Here is a 19,573-nt window from a genome sequence, read left to right as displayed (position 1 = left end):
ATTCCTCATGCTTCTCTAGCAGTGTTACCAAAACTTCCTCAGTGAATATTCAACTTGATCAAGTTATCAGATATTACTGACAGTATAGTGAAAAGAGTAAAGGTCTTAGAATACGACAGAAATGAAGTTAATCACCTCCTAATCCTTCCTGTGTGACTTTGGTTGCATTACTTCTCTTCTTCATTTGTAATGTGAGGATATCATCTGATTCAGAGTATTGAGAAGATTAAATTAGATAACACATTAATGTAACCAGCAAAGTAAGATACAGAAGTTATATAAATGTTAGCTGCTGTCTTTTCTCACTTCCCTTTTCCTTTAAATAGTTTTATTGGTAGACAAGGTGACTTTTGTAAAGCAAGTAAAATATTTACCAGGTTCTAGAAGAACAGTATTTGTCTCTTGCAAGGCTGTAATCAGTAATGAAAATTCACTGTAGTGGGCAGTTACTTAACTATACTGTTTACTGGATATGCTCTAGATGAGGTTCTTAGACTTAATATGTGAAAGAGTAAGGGAAGTTTAGAAGGATTGTGTTTTATAGTACTTAATAGTAGCATGCAGAAAGAGAAATAACCATAAAACTTGTGATACTAGTCCAAAAGCTATTTTTAGAAGTACTGAAATAAGAAAAATATGTGATCAAAGTATATCTATTGTACCACATGAGAGATCCTCAGGGACAGTGGGAATGGTAAAGTATTTGTTTTCCTGACCCTACAATAGAAGCATGAATGTAAGATAAGTATCTATTTTAGTAGATGCTTGTTACTGTAATATGTTAATACCATGGTCTAAATATACTTCTTGATGATGGTTCTCCCAGGATCTGTGCAAGAAAAAGTAAAAACTGAAATGTGTAATTATTATAGGTGTTGTCTTCAAGAAGAAGCATAAGAAAAATAAATGCATTCTGGGGAAAAAAGTATACATTGGTAGAACTTTAATGTTCTTTGAAAATTTACTGACAATCAAACACTTCAAGAAGTAAGAGTTGAGCATGTTAAAGCATTCCAACCTTTAGGAACACTTTCCTAAATGACAGTGTTCTCTGGCTTTAACTACAGAATTCTGTGAAGAATCAAAGACTCCAACTGTAATTGCATTTAATCAGAGAATGCTCTTCTATAAGGCATTCTTTGAGAAATCCATATAAAAATTAGATGTTTAAGAATCTGTATATTCATTTAGCCATACAAAAGACATTTAAATGAAAATTTTATTCACTGGAATTTTGTTATGCCACAGAGCTAACTTAGGAGCAAGATTCCAAGGCAGAAGTGAAACCGATGGCAGCACTGCTTTCATATTTAGCATATAGTACTATAGTGGCATTAATAATACAGCAGATACAGAAATTTTTTTTCCCATCCCTGATTTTGTTGATTCAGAGTGGTAGAAGCTTTGTAAAATACAAATTCTGATGCTTTTTCAACTTTGTCTAATTTAAATTCCCCTATCTTCTGCTGAGTATAAAATAAATGGGTCTAGGTTTGTGAATTTGCTTTTTTAAAATTAAAAAATAACCCGCTGAAACTATTCAGAAATGTACTTCAATTAGGGCTTTTTTAAAAAAAATGTGTGAACATGTTTAAAATTAACCTTTACCATAATTAAGCTTGGTAGAAATAGAAATTATTGATAATGATAACTCATAAAATTAAGCTTATTAAATAATATTACTTGGGACAAGTACTATACTTCATTAACTTTAACATTTTTCTTCTTTTCCTTTCTTTGGCTCTTTATTGGACAATGAGTTTTTACTGTGAGAGATGCTAAGGGAGAGCATTATAATTTTTTGTTTTACTCTAAAGCTCATCCATGTATTTTATTTTGAATGGCTACTGTGTGCTACATAGCAGAAGAAACTGGTTTCTTTCCATCTGAGATTTTATCTGGCTTCTTATAAGCTGGTAGATCTAGGAAATGCTATACTTCTTATTTAGCAGTTTTTATCTCCACTTGTATAAAATTTAAGAATATTTTAAAGATTAGTAATTATAATTTTATGAATTTACTTCTTTTAATATTCTATAATTTTCAGATCAAGTTATTAGTCAAGATAAATATACTCAATCCATTTTGAATGCTTTTCCAGATTATGCTTTCTTCATTTAAAGGTTCATATTTATTTAAGGGTATCATAAATATTTAGTAGATTGAGATCTATAAACTGATATGTATCACTGACCTAACAAATATATATTGGGAATCAACTTTGTTCCTATGAGAGATCTGTATCTATAATAATACTTATTTAGTTTATACATAATTAAAACTTTTATTGTAATTTAGGAATGAATCAAGATATATTTTCTAGAGTGTATAAACCAGAAGTTGCCAAGGAAATGGCTGCAATTTGAAGTTCTTAAAATAATGCAACTCCTCATATGTGTGTTTTCAATCTTGTTATATATTTTAAGAGAGCTGATATTTTCCCTTACGTTTACTTTGAGCAATTAGTAATTACAAATATCCATTTATGAGTATGAATTTATCTCTGTGTTTCTAAATTGTATTTAGTGTTCTGATTTCTGGATTTGATGTCTAGTATATACTATTTTCTGTAATACATATAATTTAAAACACAATAATAACAGCATTATAATAGAAATCAGTACCATTCTTCTAGATTTCTTAGAACATCACACACCAACAGTCAAGTGCTTTTATTGAAATACAGTTAGTAGCAATTAGCTTAAATTTTGGCTTTTCATAGATTGAAACTGTTAAAGCCCAGTTGATCCCAATGTTTTTGGATAGTGGTAGTATTTTTAGTGCCACGAGAGAGTCACCTATTTTATGTAAAAGTTTGCTTATTGAATTACCAGACATATGACATCATAGTATAGTAATACTGGATTAGTAATTCATAATAAAAACTTTGTCCCAGGTTTCATGAAGACCACCAGAATAACTGAATAAATAAGCTTAAGTCTCTGCTCCAGTTTTTCATTTTTCAAATTGGGTTACCTGCCCCAATTCTATCCCACGTTCTAATGATTCAGGTCTCTTATTTTTAAATTTTAATAATGAAAAAAATTAATGATTACTGTAATTAAAAATGTCAGGTTTTCTTTCTAAAATCGATAAGCCTATTTCTAACAATTCTTTATTCAGACATTAAAAAAATTTCTAACAATTCTTTATTCAGACATTAAAAAAATTAAAAGCCACTCTTTATTGCACATTTACAATATATTTGACCATCTCCTACTTAAATGAATCACTAAAGTACATTTTGGACATGCATTGCTCTTTTAGATTACTAAAAGTCAGTAAATTTTTCATGTCTTCTGGTGATTAATCCTTCAATCTGGAAAGTGTTAATATAGCTCTCTAAAGTGTCTTGGTAGGGATTAGTCTCATGATTTGTATTTACTATTCTGTTTATAATAATTTAAAATGTTGTACTAATTAGATCTGTACAAAAAGAATAGTCAGTTTTCTTGGTAATAGAAAGGGATGTAAGTAGTGACAATTAGAAACCAAAACTGAATATACCCTGCTAGATTAGTTCCCAGAGAATATGGTTTATCTTTAATACATATAATTTGCTGGGGAATAAGTGATTGACTAAATATTTTCTCAGTAAAGATGATATCTACCTAGAATATCATTTCTTTTTGTATTTTTACTATTTTTAAGTGGAGAGAAAACTTCAGTTTTTTACAATCAAAATAAGTATTAAAGTGATATTATAAAATCAGAGCCCCAAATCCTAACCCAAGAACAACTATGAAATTAATAGTGCATTGTTGCTAAGTGCTGGGTAGGTTAGCTCTTGAATAAAGTTTAGTTTGTTACATGAAAAACATTAATAAATAAATTCATTATTCTCAGGCTTTCTATAAACACCAACAATTTGTATAATGCAACATTAAACAAACTTCAAAGCACATTTAAAAAATGTTTAGGCAATTGTTATTTACATCATTTAGAATTGGTCAATTGTAGTAAGGTATGAAAATTCCTAAAACGGAAAGAAAAAATAGCAAAGAAAGCAGAAAACAATGAATCCAATGACCCAGTTCACTGAATAAATATATATGATCACCATATCCATGTCAAACCACCATCCACGGCTATCATCCTCAAAGTGCAGGTAATCCATCCTGTGTGCACCATGTGGGAACTGCCTTCTTGTAACTGGAGCTGCATGTCTGCGGAAACCTAGAAGATGTATGAACATATTAAAGCCCATTAAATTCAAGCTAGTGCTCAGAAAAGAAGCTGCAATATGAACACAAGTACAATTAAACAAAGCATATCTTGATTTCACTGAGTGGAGTTATGTTGTATTCCTGACAGTTTTTTCAACGATAAGCAACTATTAGAAGCCTCTTCTAGTTCAGGGCATTAAAGGCAGGGTAGCAAAGAACACAGGATATGAAGTCAGGAGATTTGCCTAGGTCTGCCACTTGGCTGGGGCAAGTCATTTAACTCTTTTGGTCATGAATTTCTCATCTATACTATCTGATTTCTTCAAAAATTTGTGGGGATCAAATGTAATTATTTTCAAGAGAATATTTTCTAAATTTATCATGTTTTATTTTTACAACTGCTTTTATAACTTCTGATCACCAACTTAACCTTGTATCTTATACTTTGAGAATTTCATTCAGTTTAGTTCTTTGAGCAAAGTTCTAAGGAGAATATCTTATTTTAGCATCGAATAAACTGGACAGACATAATGACACTCCTTTAAAGAAATTTAGCTTTAATTTCCATAGCATTCAAAGCATGGGGATTTGTTGGTACAGAAAAAGCAAATCTTGAAAGTAAACTATAGTCTACTTATTACTAAATGAATATGACATTTCTGAGAAATATTACATCATGAAATACAATTTTCTTTTGTATATTTACATGCTAATTAGAGCTTGAGAAAAAACCTGCTCAATAGCAAATTGTTTTTTTTTTGGTTGACCAATATATAAACCCAAAGTCATTTAATGAAACTCAATTTTCTGAGGACAGATAACCTATTAATCTTTTGCTTTTTACTTATCTACTTTCTACTTTAAATATTTCTGTGTTTATTCGTGTTAGGGAACAGGGACAGCATAATAAACTAGGCAGAAAAATGTAATTCCGGTACTTGCTAACAACTCTGGTGATAAAAGTTCTGTGAAGCTCTAGCCTGAAGCAAATTCTGGTTCACTCATAACAATTGAGTAATGTGAAATATTCTCTAGGTCAGGCTGTTTATTCTGATGGTAAAGTTGCATTTATCTGGGTATTAGTATGCTCATTTAAAGTCAAATCTCTTTAATCAAGAACTATCCTATTTTTTATGTATTAAGTTTATTTGGAAATTATATTTATTTACGTAGGTTCAAAACATGAAATTTAAAAAGATAAACATGAAATAAGTGATATTTAAAAATAATTTGTAGAGCTACATTTCAAATAGGCTTTTAAATAATTTCTAATCGATCTTGGCTGACTTTCTATCATATCTGATTTGATTTAAAAACTTTTTTACTGCTATACAATATTTGTACATTTTAATGGAGTATATGTAATATTTTATTGTTTATCTTTGTAGTCTGGTGGTTTTCTGTAGTGGTATCCTTTGTATTTTTTCTCTTATTTGTATGTTTGTTCTACCATTTGGGTTTTACTTTCATGTGTTTTCATATCATTCTTTTGCTTCCAGGTATAGGACTCCCCTAAACATTTCTTACAGAGTCAGTCTAATGGTGATGAATTCCGTCGGCATTTCCTTGTCTGGAAAAGGCATTATTTATCCTTCATTTCTGAAGGAAAACTTTGTCCGGTATAATATCCTTGGCCGCCATTTTTTTCTTCAGCACTTTGAATATGTCATTCTATTCTCTGGCCTATAAGGTTTCTACTGAGAAATTCAATGTTTTCTGATTGGGGTTCCCTTGCAAGTGACTAGATACTTTTCCTGTTCTAAAAATTCTATCTTTGACTCTTGATAGTTTGGCTACATGTGCCATGGAGAAAACCTTTTTGCAGTATGTCTATTTGGGAATTTCTGAGCTTCTTGTATCTTGATATGTAAAGAAATTTCTAGCCTTGCAAAGTTCTCATCTGTTATTTCATTAAATATGTTTCCTATCTCTTTTGTTTTCACTTCCTCTCTGGGACACCAAAAATTTGAATATTTGATCACTTTATGGTGTCTCATATGTCACACAGGCTTTGTTCATCCTTTTAAAATTCTTCTTTTCTTTATTTTTGTCTGACTGGGTTATTTCAAGAGACCTGTCTTCAAGTTCAGACATTTTTTCTTCTGCTTTATCTAAACTATTATTGAAGTGCTTAAATATATTTTGTACTTCATTTACTGAAAGTGATGGGGAGAGAAACGACTTGGAAAACATATTACAGGAGATCATCCACGAGAACTCCCCCAACCTAGCTATAGAGGCCAACATTCAAATCCAGTGAATGCAAAATATTTAGTAAGAAGGTTATCCCCCAGGCACATAATCATAACATTTTCCATGGTGGAAATGAAAGAAAAAATGTTAAAGGCAGCTAGAGAGAAAGATCACCTACAAAGGGTAGTCCATCAGACTAACAGTGGACCTCTCAGCAGAAACCTTACAAGCCAGAAGAGATTGGGGGTCTATATTCAACATTCTTAAAAGAAATTCAACCAAGAATTTCATATATGGCCAAACTAAACTTCATAAGCAAAGGAGAAATAATATCCTTTTCAGACAAGCAAATACTGAGGGAATTTCTCACCACTATACCAGCCTTACAAGAGCTCCTGAAAGATGCATCAAATATGGAAAGGAAAGACTGTTACCACCCACTGCAAAAACTCTAAGTTCACAGACCAGTGACACTATAAAGCAACCATACAAACAGGTTGGCATAATAAACAACTAACAACATAACAGGATCAAATCCACATACATCAATACTAACCTTGAAAGTAACTGTGCTAAATACCAGTTAAAAAAAAGGCACAGCTTGGCAAGCTGTATAAAGAATCAAGATCCAATGGTATGCTGTCTTCAAGACTCATCTTACATGCAGTGACACCTATAGGCTCAAAATAAAGGGATGGAGAAAAATCTAGCAAGCAAATGGAAAACATAAAAAAGCAGGGGTTGCAATCATAGTTTCACAAAGACTTTAAACCAACAAAGATAAAAAAAGACAAAGAAGGGCATTACATAATGGTAAAGGGTTCATTTCTATAAGAATACTTAACCTAGATATATGTGTACCCAACACAGGAGCACCCAGATTCATAAAGCAAGTTCTTAGAGACCTTCAAAGAGACACAGACTCCCTCACACTAATAGTGGGAGCCATCAACACCCCACTGAAAGTACTAGATCACTGAGGAGGGAAATTAACAAAGATATTCGGGACCTGAACTTGACACTTGACCAAATGGACAGAACTCTCAACCCCCAAACAACAGAATATACATTCTTGTCATTGCCACATGGCACATACTCTAAAATTGACCACACAATTGAACATAAAACAGTCCCCAGAAAATTAAAACTGAGATCAAAACATCCACACCCCTGGACCATGGTGCAATAAAAACAGAATCCAATAAGAAGAATATGTCCCAAAACTATATACTTACATGGAAATTAAACAACCTGCTTCTGAATGACTTTTGGGCAAACAATGAAATTAAGGCAAAAATCAAGAAGCTCTTTGAAACTAATGAGAAGAGTTAAAAGGGAAACTTACAGCACTAAACACCCACATCGAAAAGTTAAAAAGATCTGAAATTAACAGCCTAACATTACAACTAGAGAAGCAAGAGCAAACCAACCCCAAAGCTAGAAGACAAGAAATAATCAAAATCAAAGTTGAACTGAAGGAGACAGACACAAAAAGCATTCAAAAGATCAACAAAACCAAAAGCTGTTTTTTTTTTTTGAAAAATTTAAGATAGGCCACTAGCTAGACTAATAAACAATAAAAGAGAAGATCCAAGTAAACACAATCACAAACAGCAAAGGGGATATTACACCACTGACTCCACAGAAATACAAGTAACCATTAGAGAATATTATGGACACTTCTATGCATACAAACTAGAAAATCTACAACAAATGGACAAACTCCTAGACACATATACCCTCCCAAGAATGAACCAGAAAGAAATTGAATCCCTAAAGAAAAAATAATGAGCTTTGAAATTGAATCAGTAATAGCCTATCAACCAAAAAAATTCCAGGACCAGACTGATTCACAGCCAAATTCTATAAGATATACAAAGAATGCTGGTACAATTCCCACTGAAACTATTCCAAAAAAATTGAGGAGAGACTCCTCCCCAATGCATTCTATGAGGCCAACATCATCCTGATAGCAAAGCCTTGCAGAGACACAAGAACAAAAAAATAAAACTTCAGGCCAACGTCCTTGACAAACATCAATACAAAAATCCGCAACATAATACTGGCAAATTGAATTTATCAGCACATCAAAAAGCGAGTCCACCACAAACAAGTAGGCTTTATCCCTGGGATTCAAGTGTGGTTCAATGTATGTGGATCAATAAATGTGATTTGTCACATAAACAGAACTAAAGACAATAACCATCATCTCAATAGGTGCAGAAAAGGCTTTCAATAAAATTCAACATTGTTTCACGTTAACTCTCAACAAACTAGGTATTGAAGGAATACACCTCAATAATAAGGGCCATCTACGACAACACCACAGCCAACATCATACTGAATCAGCAAAAGCTGGAAGCATTCCCCTTGAAAAACATAAGACAAGGATGCCCTCTGTAACCACTCTTATTTGACAAGCATTGGAAGTCCTGGACAGAGCAATCAGGCAAGAGAAAGAAAGAAAGAGCATCCAAATAGGAAGAGAGGAAGTCAAACTATCCCTGTTTGCAGACAACATGATTCTATATCTAGATAGCCCCATAGTCTCAGTCTAAAAGTTCTTAAGCTGATAAGCAAATTCAGCAGATTCTCAAGATAGAAACTCAATATGCAAAACTCACTAGCATCCCTATACACCAACAGGTGAGCAGAAAGCCAAATTAAGAACAAACTCCCATTCACAATTGCCACAAAAAGAATAAAATACCCAGGAATACAGCTAACCAGGAAGGTGAAAGATATCTACAAGGAAAACTACAAACCACTGTTCAAAGAAATCAGGGATGATACACACAAATGGAAAAACATTCCATGTGATGGATATGAATAATCAATATTATTAAAATTGCCATACCGTCCAAAGCAATTTACAGATTCAAGCTGTTCCTAGCAGATTACCAATGACATTCTTCACAGAACTAGAGAAAACTACTTTAAAGTTCATATGGAACCAAAAAAGAGCCTGAATAGCCAAGGAAATCCTAAGCAATAAGAACACAGCTGGAGGCATCATGCCAGCTGCCTTCAAACTATACTACAGGGCCATAGCAACCAAAACAGCATGGTATTAGTACAAAAATGTGATCAATGGAACAGAATAGAGAGCCTCAAAATAAGGCTGCACATCTACAACCATGTGATTTTCAACAAAGCTGACATGAACAAACGATGGCGAAAGTATTCTCTCTTCAATAAATGGTACTCGGATAACTGGCTTGCTACATGTAGAAGACTGAAGTGGACCCCTTACTTACACCATATATAAAAATCAATTCAAGATAGGTTAAAGACTTAAATGTAAAACTCAAAACCATAAAAACCCTGGAAGACAATATATGCAATACCATTCTGGATATAGGAATGGGCAAAGATTTCATGATGAAGATGCCAAAAGCAATTTTGCAACAAAAGCAAAAACTGATAACTGGGATCTAATTAAACTAAAGAGCTTCTGCACAGCAAAAGAAACTATTAACAGAATAAACAGCCTACAGAATGACAACCTACAGAATGACAACCTACAGAATGACAACCTATAGAATGAGAGAAAATTTTTGCAAACTGCATCTGACAAAGGTGTAATATCCAGCCTCTATAAGGCACTTAAATTTACAAGAAAAGAACAACCCGTTTAAAAAGTGGGCAAAGAACATGAACAGACATTCTTGAAAAGAAGACATACATATGGCCAAGAAACAGCAAAAAAGCTCAGTATCACTGGTCATTAGAGAAATGCAAATCAAAACCACAATGAGATACCATCTCACACCAGTCAGAATGGCTATTACTGAAAAGTCCAAAAATAAAAGATGCTGGCGAGATTGCGGAGAAAAAGAAATGCTTATACACTGTTGATGGGAGCGTAAATTAGTTCAGCCATTGTGGAAAGCTCTGTGTCGATTCCTCAAAGTCCTAAAAACAGAACTACCATTCGGCCCCAGCAATCCCATTACTGGGTATATACCCAAAGGAATATAAATCATTCTATCATAAAGACACATGCACTTGTATGTTCTTTGCAGCACTATTCACGATAGCAAAGACATGGAATCAACCTAAATGCCCTACAATGGTAGACTGGGTAAAGAAAATGTGGTATCTATACACTGCAGATTACTATGCAGCCATAAAAAAGAATGAGATCATGGCCTTTGCAGGAACATGGATGGGGCTGGAGGCCATTATCCTTAGCAAGCTAATGTAGAAACAGAAAACCAAATACCACATGTTCTCACTTATAAGTGAGAGCTAAATGATGAGAACACATGGACACAAAGAGGGAAACAGTAGACACTGGGGCCTATCAGAAGGTGAAGGGTGGGAGGAGGGAGAGAAGCAGAAAAATAACTGTTGGGTCCTAGGCTTAGTACCTCAGTGATGAAATAATCTGCATATCAAATCCCTGTGACATGAGTTTACCTATATAACAAACTTGCACATGTACCCACGAACCTAAAAGTTAAAAAATTATTTTAATCAATAAATTTAAATTAAGTTTAAATTAATTAAAAATAAATTTATTAAATTAAATTTAAATTTCTAGTTTCTTTCTAATAGGATAAATTAAATAAGCATAAGATTTTGTCTGGTAGGGTTGAGCTTATGAGGATCATAAACCACTCTAATATCCAAGATTTTTTTTGTCCACCAAGTACCAATTTTTGTCCTCATTTAAAATGCATGGTACAGGAGACAATACACTTAGAACTATTATGATAACATAATAGTCAATGTATATATTTTAATATACACAACCACTTCATTCTAAAAAAGGATTTGGATTGGAGTTAATAGTAAGAGAAGCTTCTGCATCAGGAATTCACTTTTACAGGCATAATCATAACTTCTTCTTTGTGATAAGCTGTTAATTATTTTGGTATTAAGACACAGTTCAAAGAGTACCCAGTATTCTTAGTTCATTTTAACTATGCTATAGTTCATTTTAACTATGCTATTTTAAAGTAAGAGACATAATAAGGACACATACTTCAAACACTTTTTTTGCCATATAATCCAGTGAAAAAAAGGCACGCTGCAGTGAAAATTGTACTCTTCAAGGAATCTGAAGAATTGAATTCTTATGCCAATATTCCACATACTCATTATTCACAAGTCAAAATAATTTCTCTGTATCTCTGAAGATGTTCATATGGTTTTCTCCTTTAATCTGTTAATGTGATAAATTCAACTTGTGAATTTTTCTACTGTTGAATAATAAATTTATTAAATTGATTTTCCTCCCTCATATATACCATTCCTTCATATGGATAAATTCCATATGTCCTTAATACTGGTTTTTATATACTGAGGAACTCAGCTTGTTACTATTTTATATGGCATTTTAATCCATATGCTAAAAGGGAGATTGGTCTATAGTATTCTGTTTTATGTTACTTTTACCTGGTTTGTGTATCATGATTTTATTGGCTTCATAAAACATGTTTGCTCTTAGGTGACAATTTTCCATGGATCAATGTGTGTCTGCACATCTTGCAAGCAGAATTACTAACTGCCTTTGTTCTGGACTATTTTTGAAAGATATTTGCATAGCAAACTGTCTTGGAAGACAGAGTGTCTCCCTTTGGAGCAGAGTATAGGTTTGTTTGTATTCTTAGAATATAGCATATTTAATGCCTATTATAAAAGATTTGAGTTTTGTAAGCTTAGAGATCTCCCATGTAACACACCCCACTGCATATATGAATATCACGATACCCTATGGGAAATGAGGCTCAGGTATCCATCACAAATGCTGCTACTCTGGCTACCACTGTGAGTAACAAACCATCCTTTGTCTCTAACACATAAGTCTTGTGTCTTCTGCCACCATCTATGACAGTGGCCAAATAACTTGTTAGCTTACAAATAGGGTAAAATCTCAGGCCATTAGCAGTTCTAGACATTGGTAATCTGGTAATCTCTTTTAGTATCTTAAACAGTTTGCATAAAAATAGAATTCTTAAAGGTTTGATAAATCTAGCCTATAAAACCACTTGGGCCTGTAGTTTTTTCAGGTCTATGGGCAGATTTAAAAATACCTATCAATTTCTTTAATATTTGTTGGTCTCTTCATGTCTTCTAGTTCTTCTTGAGCCATTTCTAATAACTTTTATAAAAGATTATCCATTACATCCAAGTTTTCAAATAAATTGGAGTAAAACTTTCATAATTGTTCCCTTAAAGCTCTTCAGAAATATTCTAGTCTCTGATTACATGGTTGGTTCGTGCTTCCCTGTCCCCTGGAAGTTAGGAAGGCCATGGGACTTGACCAATGAAAATGATTGTCCAGTGAAAGTTATGTGTGTTGTTTCTGGATAGAGGCATTTATCAGTTTAAGTTGCTTTGCAGCAGTCTCTTTTCCTCTGCCACAATAACCAGCAATATACCAGACAGGGGCTGCTCTGTCATCATGTTTTAGGTTGGGTTCCAAGGTTTAGGATGATGTGGGATGGAGCACCCGGCAGTTCAGGGAAAATTTTAACTCACTATGAATTCTTACTGAAAACAATGAAGTAACTAATAAAACTGCTGAAGAAACAGGTGATAAAAATGGAAGTTGAATCTGACCTGTTTTCCCACATGGAAAAACAAGCTCTTGGAGAAATTCATTGTGGTGAAATCAAAGAGCAAGAAGGACCCGTGAAGAAAATATACAAGTTGCTATCAGGTTTAGATTATAAAAATTACAAAGTTACTCGTCTGTTTTTCAATTCTATTTTGTAGAAATAATTTTACGTCAGAGTGATCTCTCTCTCATATCCTAGAAAACAAAGCTATAACTTTTTTTTTGCTACAGAATATGATTCGAATTTATATTCACCATCAAAGACCATAAAGTGAACTCTATTATTTTGAAGCTTGTTTCAGAGCTAGAAAAACTATCTCTGAACAGTTATCTCACTAATTTTTGTAATTTTGTAGGTTGTGTTGTGCTAATAGTAGGCATTCAATATATGTTTTTGGATGGATGAGTACCTGCATCAAAGGACAGACTTTAGGGAATAAAATGAATAATTAGCATATTTTTGAGACTGTCCTAAATCAAGCCTTTCAAATATATTTTCAGCAGGAATTGAAAATTAATATGAATATATTTGAAAGACATTTTGTAGGTTCTTTAGAGGCTAATTCGGAGAGTCTTGAAATTAGTATTAAAAAGGAGACATGTCCTATCTTTCACATATGATGGGATGGATAAAAGGTTAAAGCACAATATTTTACTGCTTCATATTACATAAGAATTTTGTTGTGTCAAAAGTTGATTGATATAAGTAGGTCTTAGCAGAGGTGGAGAGATATATTTATAGTCACAACTAGGTATAGAGTTACTGTTAATATACTTAAAAAGTTAATGCAAAATAGATTTTAAATTTCATCTTTTCTCCTATACCCTTAGGCTCCTAGAATAAAAAGTATTAATTCTGAAAGTTAACCTTTTATATTGAGTAAGTTAAAATTTATTGTACATTACTTATAACATCTGCTTAAATTTCAATATAGTTTATAAAGTTATCAGGCTATATTACAAATTTTTTTGTTTTGGTTCAATAACCAGGTAAAAATTGAATATCACTTTTAAAAAAATAATTTTTATTGGGTAAGATACATATAACATAATGTTTGTCATTTTAACCAATTTTAAGTGTACAACTCAGTGGCAATAACTACATTCACAATGTTGTACAACCATCACCACTATTTATTTTCAAGTTTTTCCATTATCCCAAACAGAAACTGTAGTCATTGAGCAATAACTCATGAGTCCCTTTCCCCAGCCACTGGTAATCTCTATTCTGCTTTCTGTCTATATGAATTTGTGGAATCACTCAATTTTGGCCTTTTGTGTTTGGCTTATTTTACTGAGTATAATGTCTTCAAGGTTCATCCATATTGCAGTACTTATCAGAATATCATTCCTTTTTATGGCTTTTACTCCTTTTTACCTATTGTATGTATATACCACATTTTTATCCATTCAATTGCTAATGGAAATTTAGGTTGTTTCTACCTTTGGCTATTGTGAATAATGTTGCAATGTACATTGGCATACAAATATCTTTTTGAGTCCCTGTTTTCAATTCTTTTGGGTATACACAGAACTGTAGAGTCATATGGTAATTCTATGATTAGCTTTTAGAGGAATTTACATTTCTACCAGCAATGTATCAGAGTTCCAATTTCTCCTTGCTAACATTTTATATATATAGTATATAGTCTGGATATTAAGCCATTATCAGAAATGATTTGCAACCATTTTCTTCCATTCTGTAGGTAGCCATGTTGTCTTTTTACTTTCTTGATAATGTCCCTTACACCACAATTAATTTTTTTTTTTTTTTTTGAGATGGTCTCACTCTGTCAGCCAGGTTGTAGTGCAGTGGCACAGCAATAGTTCACTTCAGCCTCAACCTCCTGGGCTCAAAAAATACTTCCAGACGTCAGCCTCCCAAGTAGCTAGGACTACGGGCATGTACCACCATGCTCAGCTAATTACAATTTTATTTTTATTTTTATTTGTTTATTTATTTTTAGAGACAGGGTCTTGTTATGTTGCCCAGATTGGTCTTGAACTCCCGGCCTCAAGTGATTCCCTTCAAAATTTTTAATTTTGATCAAGTTCAATTTACTTTTGTTGCTTGTGATTTTGATGTCATATCTAAGACTCCACTGTTCATAAATATTTACCCCTCTTTATTTTACAAGATTTATGTTTTTTAGTTTTTATATTTAGGTCATTGATCAACTTGCAGTTAAAGGGTCCAACTTCATTCTTTTGCCTATGTAAATCAGCTATCCTAGCATTATTTATTAAAGAGACTATTCTTTCCCAGATGAATGGACTTCATGAGTAGACTTGTCAAAAATCCATTAGTCACAGATACATGAATTTATTTCTGTACTTTCTATTCCCTTGGTCTATATGTATATTCTTATGGCAGTACTACACTGTTTTGATTACTGTAGCTTTGTAGTAAGTTTTGATATTATGAACACTGTACTTCTTTTCAGGATTTTTTTGGTTATGCAGGACCCCTTGAAATTCTGTATGAATTTGAAGATCATCCTTTTCACTTCTACAAAAAGCACTGTTGAAATTTCGATAGAAATTGTGTTAAATCTGTAGATGGCCTTGGGTAGTACTGATATCTTAATAGTATTAAATCTTCTAAAGCATCAGCACAGGATATCTTTCTATTTATTTGGATCTTCTTTAATTTCCTTCAGCAACGTCTTAGTTTTCAGTGTGCAAGTTTTCAACATCCAGGCTTAAAATTATTCCTAGGTATTTTATTCTTTTAGATGCTATTGTAAATCAAATTGCTTTTAGTGTCCTTTCTGGATTGTTCACTCCTAGTGTACAGAAACACAACTGATTTTTCTGTGCTGATCTTATAACCTGCCATGTTGCTAAATTAATTAGCTCTAGTAGCTTTCTTTTGAATTCTTTGGGATTTTCTGTATACAGGATTAGGACATCTGAATACAGATAGTTTTACTACTTCTTTTCCAATTTGGATGCCTTTTATATCTATATTTATTTATTTTTAAATCAAATTTTTCCGCTAGAGTTTCCAGCACAATGTTGAATACCAGTGGTTAAAGTGGACATCCTCATTTTGTTCCTAATTTTAGGGGGAAAGCTTTCAGTTTTTCACAAATGTGTGGTTTTAGCTATGAGGTTCTCATAAGTGCCCAGTGTCATGTTGAAGCAGTCTTCTCCTACTTCTAGTCTTCTGAGTGTGTTTATCATGACAGGGTGCTAGATTTTGTCAAATGCTTTTCTGTATCAAGTAAAACAATCCCTTCCCCCCTTTATTAATGTGGTACACTACATTGATTTTCTTATGTTGAACCATTCCTGCATTCCTAGATAAATCCCATTTGGTAATAATGTATAATCCTTTTAATATGCTGTTAGAATCAGTTTGTTAGTATTTTGCAGAGAATTTTTGCATTTATATTCCAAAGGGATAGTGGTCTATAATTCTTTTCTTGTGATAACTTTGGTTTTCATACTGAGGCAGTGTTGTCCTCATAGAATGAATCATGAAGTATTTCTTCTTCAATTTTTTTTTTGAACAGTTTGAGAAGGATTGGTGTTGCTTCTTTAAATATTTGGCAGAATTTATCAGTGAAGCTATTTGGTCCTGGACTTTTCTTTCTTGGGAAGTTTGTGATTGCTGATTCAATCGTTTTACTTGTTATAGTTCTGTTGAGATATTCTATTTCTTCTAGATTCAGTTCAGATAATTTGTATGTTTTTATAAATTCGTGCATTTACTTAAGTCCTCTAAGTTTTGGTATATAATTGCTTATAGTATTCTCTTATAATCCTTATTTCTGTAAAATTGGTAGTAATGTCTCCACTTTCATTTTTTATTTTATTTATTTATTTATTTTATTTTATTTTATTTTTATTATTATTCTACTTCAAGTTTTAGGGTACATGTGCACAATGTGCAGGTTTGTTACATATGTATCCATGTGCCATGTTGGTGTACTGCACCCATTAACTCGTCACTTAGCATTAGGTATATCTCTTAATGCTGTCCCTCCCCATCCACCCACCCCACAACAGTCCCTGGAGTGTGATGTTCCCCTTCCTGTGTTCATGTGTTCTCATTGTTCAATTCCCACCTATGAGTGAGAACATGCGGTGTTTGGTTTTTTGTCCTTGCGATAGTTTACTGAGAATGATGTTTTCCAGTTTCATCCATGTCCCTACAAAGGACATGAACTCATCATTTTTTATGGCTGTATAGTATTCCATGGTGTATAGGTGCCACATTTTATTTATTTTTTATTTTTTATTGTATTATTATTTTTCTGTTTTAAATTATTATTATACTTTAAGTTTTAGGGTACATGTGCACAACGTGCAGGTTTGTTACATATGTATACATGTGCCATGTTGGTGGGCTGCACCCATCAACTAGTCATTTAGCATTACGTATATCTCCTAATGCTATCCCTCCCCCCTCCCCTCACCCCACAACAATCCCCGGTGTGTGATGTTCCCCTTCCTGTGTCCATGTGTTCTTATTGTTCAGTTCCCACCTATGAGTGAGAACATGTGGTGTTTGGTTTTCTGTCCTTGCGATAGTTTACTGAATGATGATTTCCAGTTTCATCCATGTCCCTACAAAGGACATGAACTCATCCTATTTTATGGCTGTATAGTATTCCATGATGTATATGTGCCACATTTTCTTAATCCAGTCTATCATTGTTGGACATTTGGGTTGGTTCCAAGTCTTTGCTATTGTGAATAGTGCTGCAATAAACATACGTGTGCATGTGTCTTTATAGCAGCGTGATTTATAATCCTTTGGGTATATACCTAGTAATGGGATGGCTGGGTCAAATGGTATTTCTAGTTCTAGATCCCTGAGGAATGGCCAGGCCTACTTCCACAACGGTTGAACTAGTTTACAGTCCCACCAACAGTGTAAAAGTGTTCCTATTTCTCCACATCCTCTCCAGCACCTGTTGTTTCCTGACTTTTTAATGATGGCCATTCTAACTGGTGTGAGATGGTATCTCACTGTGGTTTTGATTTGCATTTCTCTGATGGCCAGTGATGATGAGCACTTTTTCATGTGTTTTTTGGCTGTATAAATGTCTTCTTTTGAGAATTATCTGTTCATATCGTTCGCCCACTTTTTCATGGAGTTGTTTGTTTTTTTCTTCCTTTTTTTTTTTTTTTAGAATTCAAGAATTTTATTTATTTATTTTCTGTTTTTTTTTATTTTTTTATTTTTATTATACTTTAGGTTTTAGGGTACATGTGCACAATGTGCAGGTTTGTTACATATGTATCCATGTGCCATGTTGATTTCCTGCACCTATTAACTCGTCATTTAGCATTAGGTATATCTCCTAATGCAGTCCCTCCCCCCTCCCCCAACCCCACAACAGTCCCCGGAGTGTGATGTTCCCCTTCCTGTGTCCATGAGTTCTCACTGTTCAATTCCCATCTATGAGTGAGAACATGTGGTGTTTGGTTTTTTGTCCTTGCGATAGTTTACTGAGAATGATGTTTTCCAGTTTCATCCATGTCCCTACAAAGGACATGAACTCATCATTTTTTATGGCTGCATAGTATTCCATGGTGTATATGTGCCACATTTTCTTAATCCAGTCTATCGTTGTTGGACATTTGGGTTGGTTCCAAGTGGTTCCAAGTCTTTGCTATTGTGAATAGTGCCACAATAAACATACGTGTGCATGTGTCTTTATAGCAGCATGATTTAAAGTTAACAAGGATACCCAGGAATTGAACTCAGCTCTGCACAAAGTGGACCTAATAGACATCTACAGAACTCTCCACCCCAAATCAAAAGATTATTCATTTTTTTCAGCACCACACCACACCTATTCCAAAATTGACCACATAGTTGGAAGTAAAGCACTCCTCAGCAAATGTAAAAGAACAGAAATTATAACAAACTGTCTCTCAGACCACAGTGCAATCAAACTAGAACTCAGGATTAAGAAACTCACTCAAAACCGCTCAACTACATGGAAACTGAACAACCTGCTCCTGAATGACTATGGGGTACATAATGAAATAAAGGCAGAAATAAAGATGTTATTTGAAACCAACGAGAACAAAGACACAACCTACCAGAAGCTCTGGGACACATTCAAAGCAGTGTGTAGGGGGAAATTTATAGCACTAAATGCCCACAAGAGAAAGCAGGAAAGATCCAAAATTGACACCCTAACATCACAATTAAAAGAACTAGAAAAGCAAGAGCAAACACATTCAAAAGCTAGCAGAAGGCAAGAAATAACTAAGATCAGAGCAGAACTGAAGGAAATAGAGACACAAAAAACCCTTCAAAAATTTAATGAATCCAGGAGCTGGGTTTTTGAAAAGATCAACAAAATTGATAGACCGCTAACAAGACTAATGAAGAAAAGAGAGAAGAATCAAATAGAGTCAATAAAAAATGGTAAGGGGGATATCACCACTGATCCCACAGAAATACAATCTACCGTCAGAGAATACTACAAACACCTCTATGCAAATAAACTAGAAAATCTAGAAGAAATTGATAAATTCCTTGACAAATACACCCTCCCAAGACTAAACCAGGAAGAAGCTGAATCTCTGAATAGACCTCTGAATAGACCAATAACAGGCTCTGAAATTGTGGCAATAATCAATAGCTTACCAACCAAAAAGAGTTTCATTTTATTTATTA

General features: G+C 33.5%; 1 protein-coding gene across 1 annotated transcript in view; it reads right to left on the bottom strand.

Annotated features, from left to right (window-relative positions):
• Nucleotides 1-920: 920 nt before the first annotated feature.
• The window catches only part of RNF180 (ring finger protein 180), a 224,501-nt gene continuing 205,848 nt past the window's right edge, over nucleotides 921-19,573 (bottom strand). The window contains exon 8 of the mRNA XM_032144949.2: nucleotides 921-4,176. Within this exon, the coding sequence (XP_032000840.1) occupies nucleotides 3,977-4,176 (200 nt within the window). The 3' untranslated portion in view covers nucleotides 921-3,976. The remainder of the gene's footprint in view (nucleotides 4,177-19,573) is intronic.

The sequence above is a fragment of the Hylobates moloch genome, unplaced genomic scaffold, assembly GCF_009828535.3.
Source record: "Hylobates moloch isolate HMO894 unplaced genomic scaffold, HMol_V3 SCAFFOLD_23, whole genome shotgun sequence".
Taxonomy (NCBI): Eukaryota; Metazoa; Chordata; class Mammalia; order Primates; family Hylobatidae; genus Hylobates; species Hylobates moloch.
The sequence above is the reverse complement of the archived record's forward strand: the minus strand, read 5'-3'. Positions and strand labels throughout refer to the sequence as shown.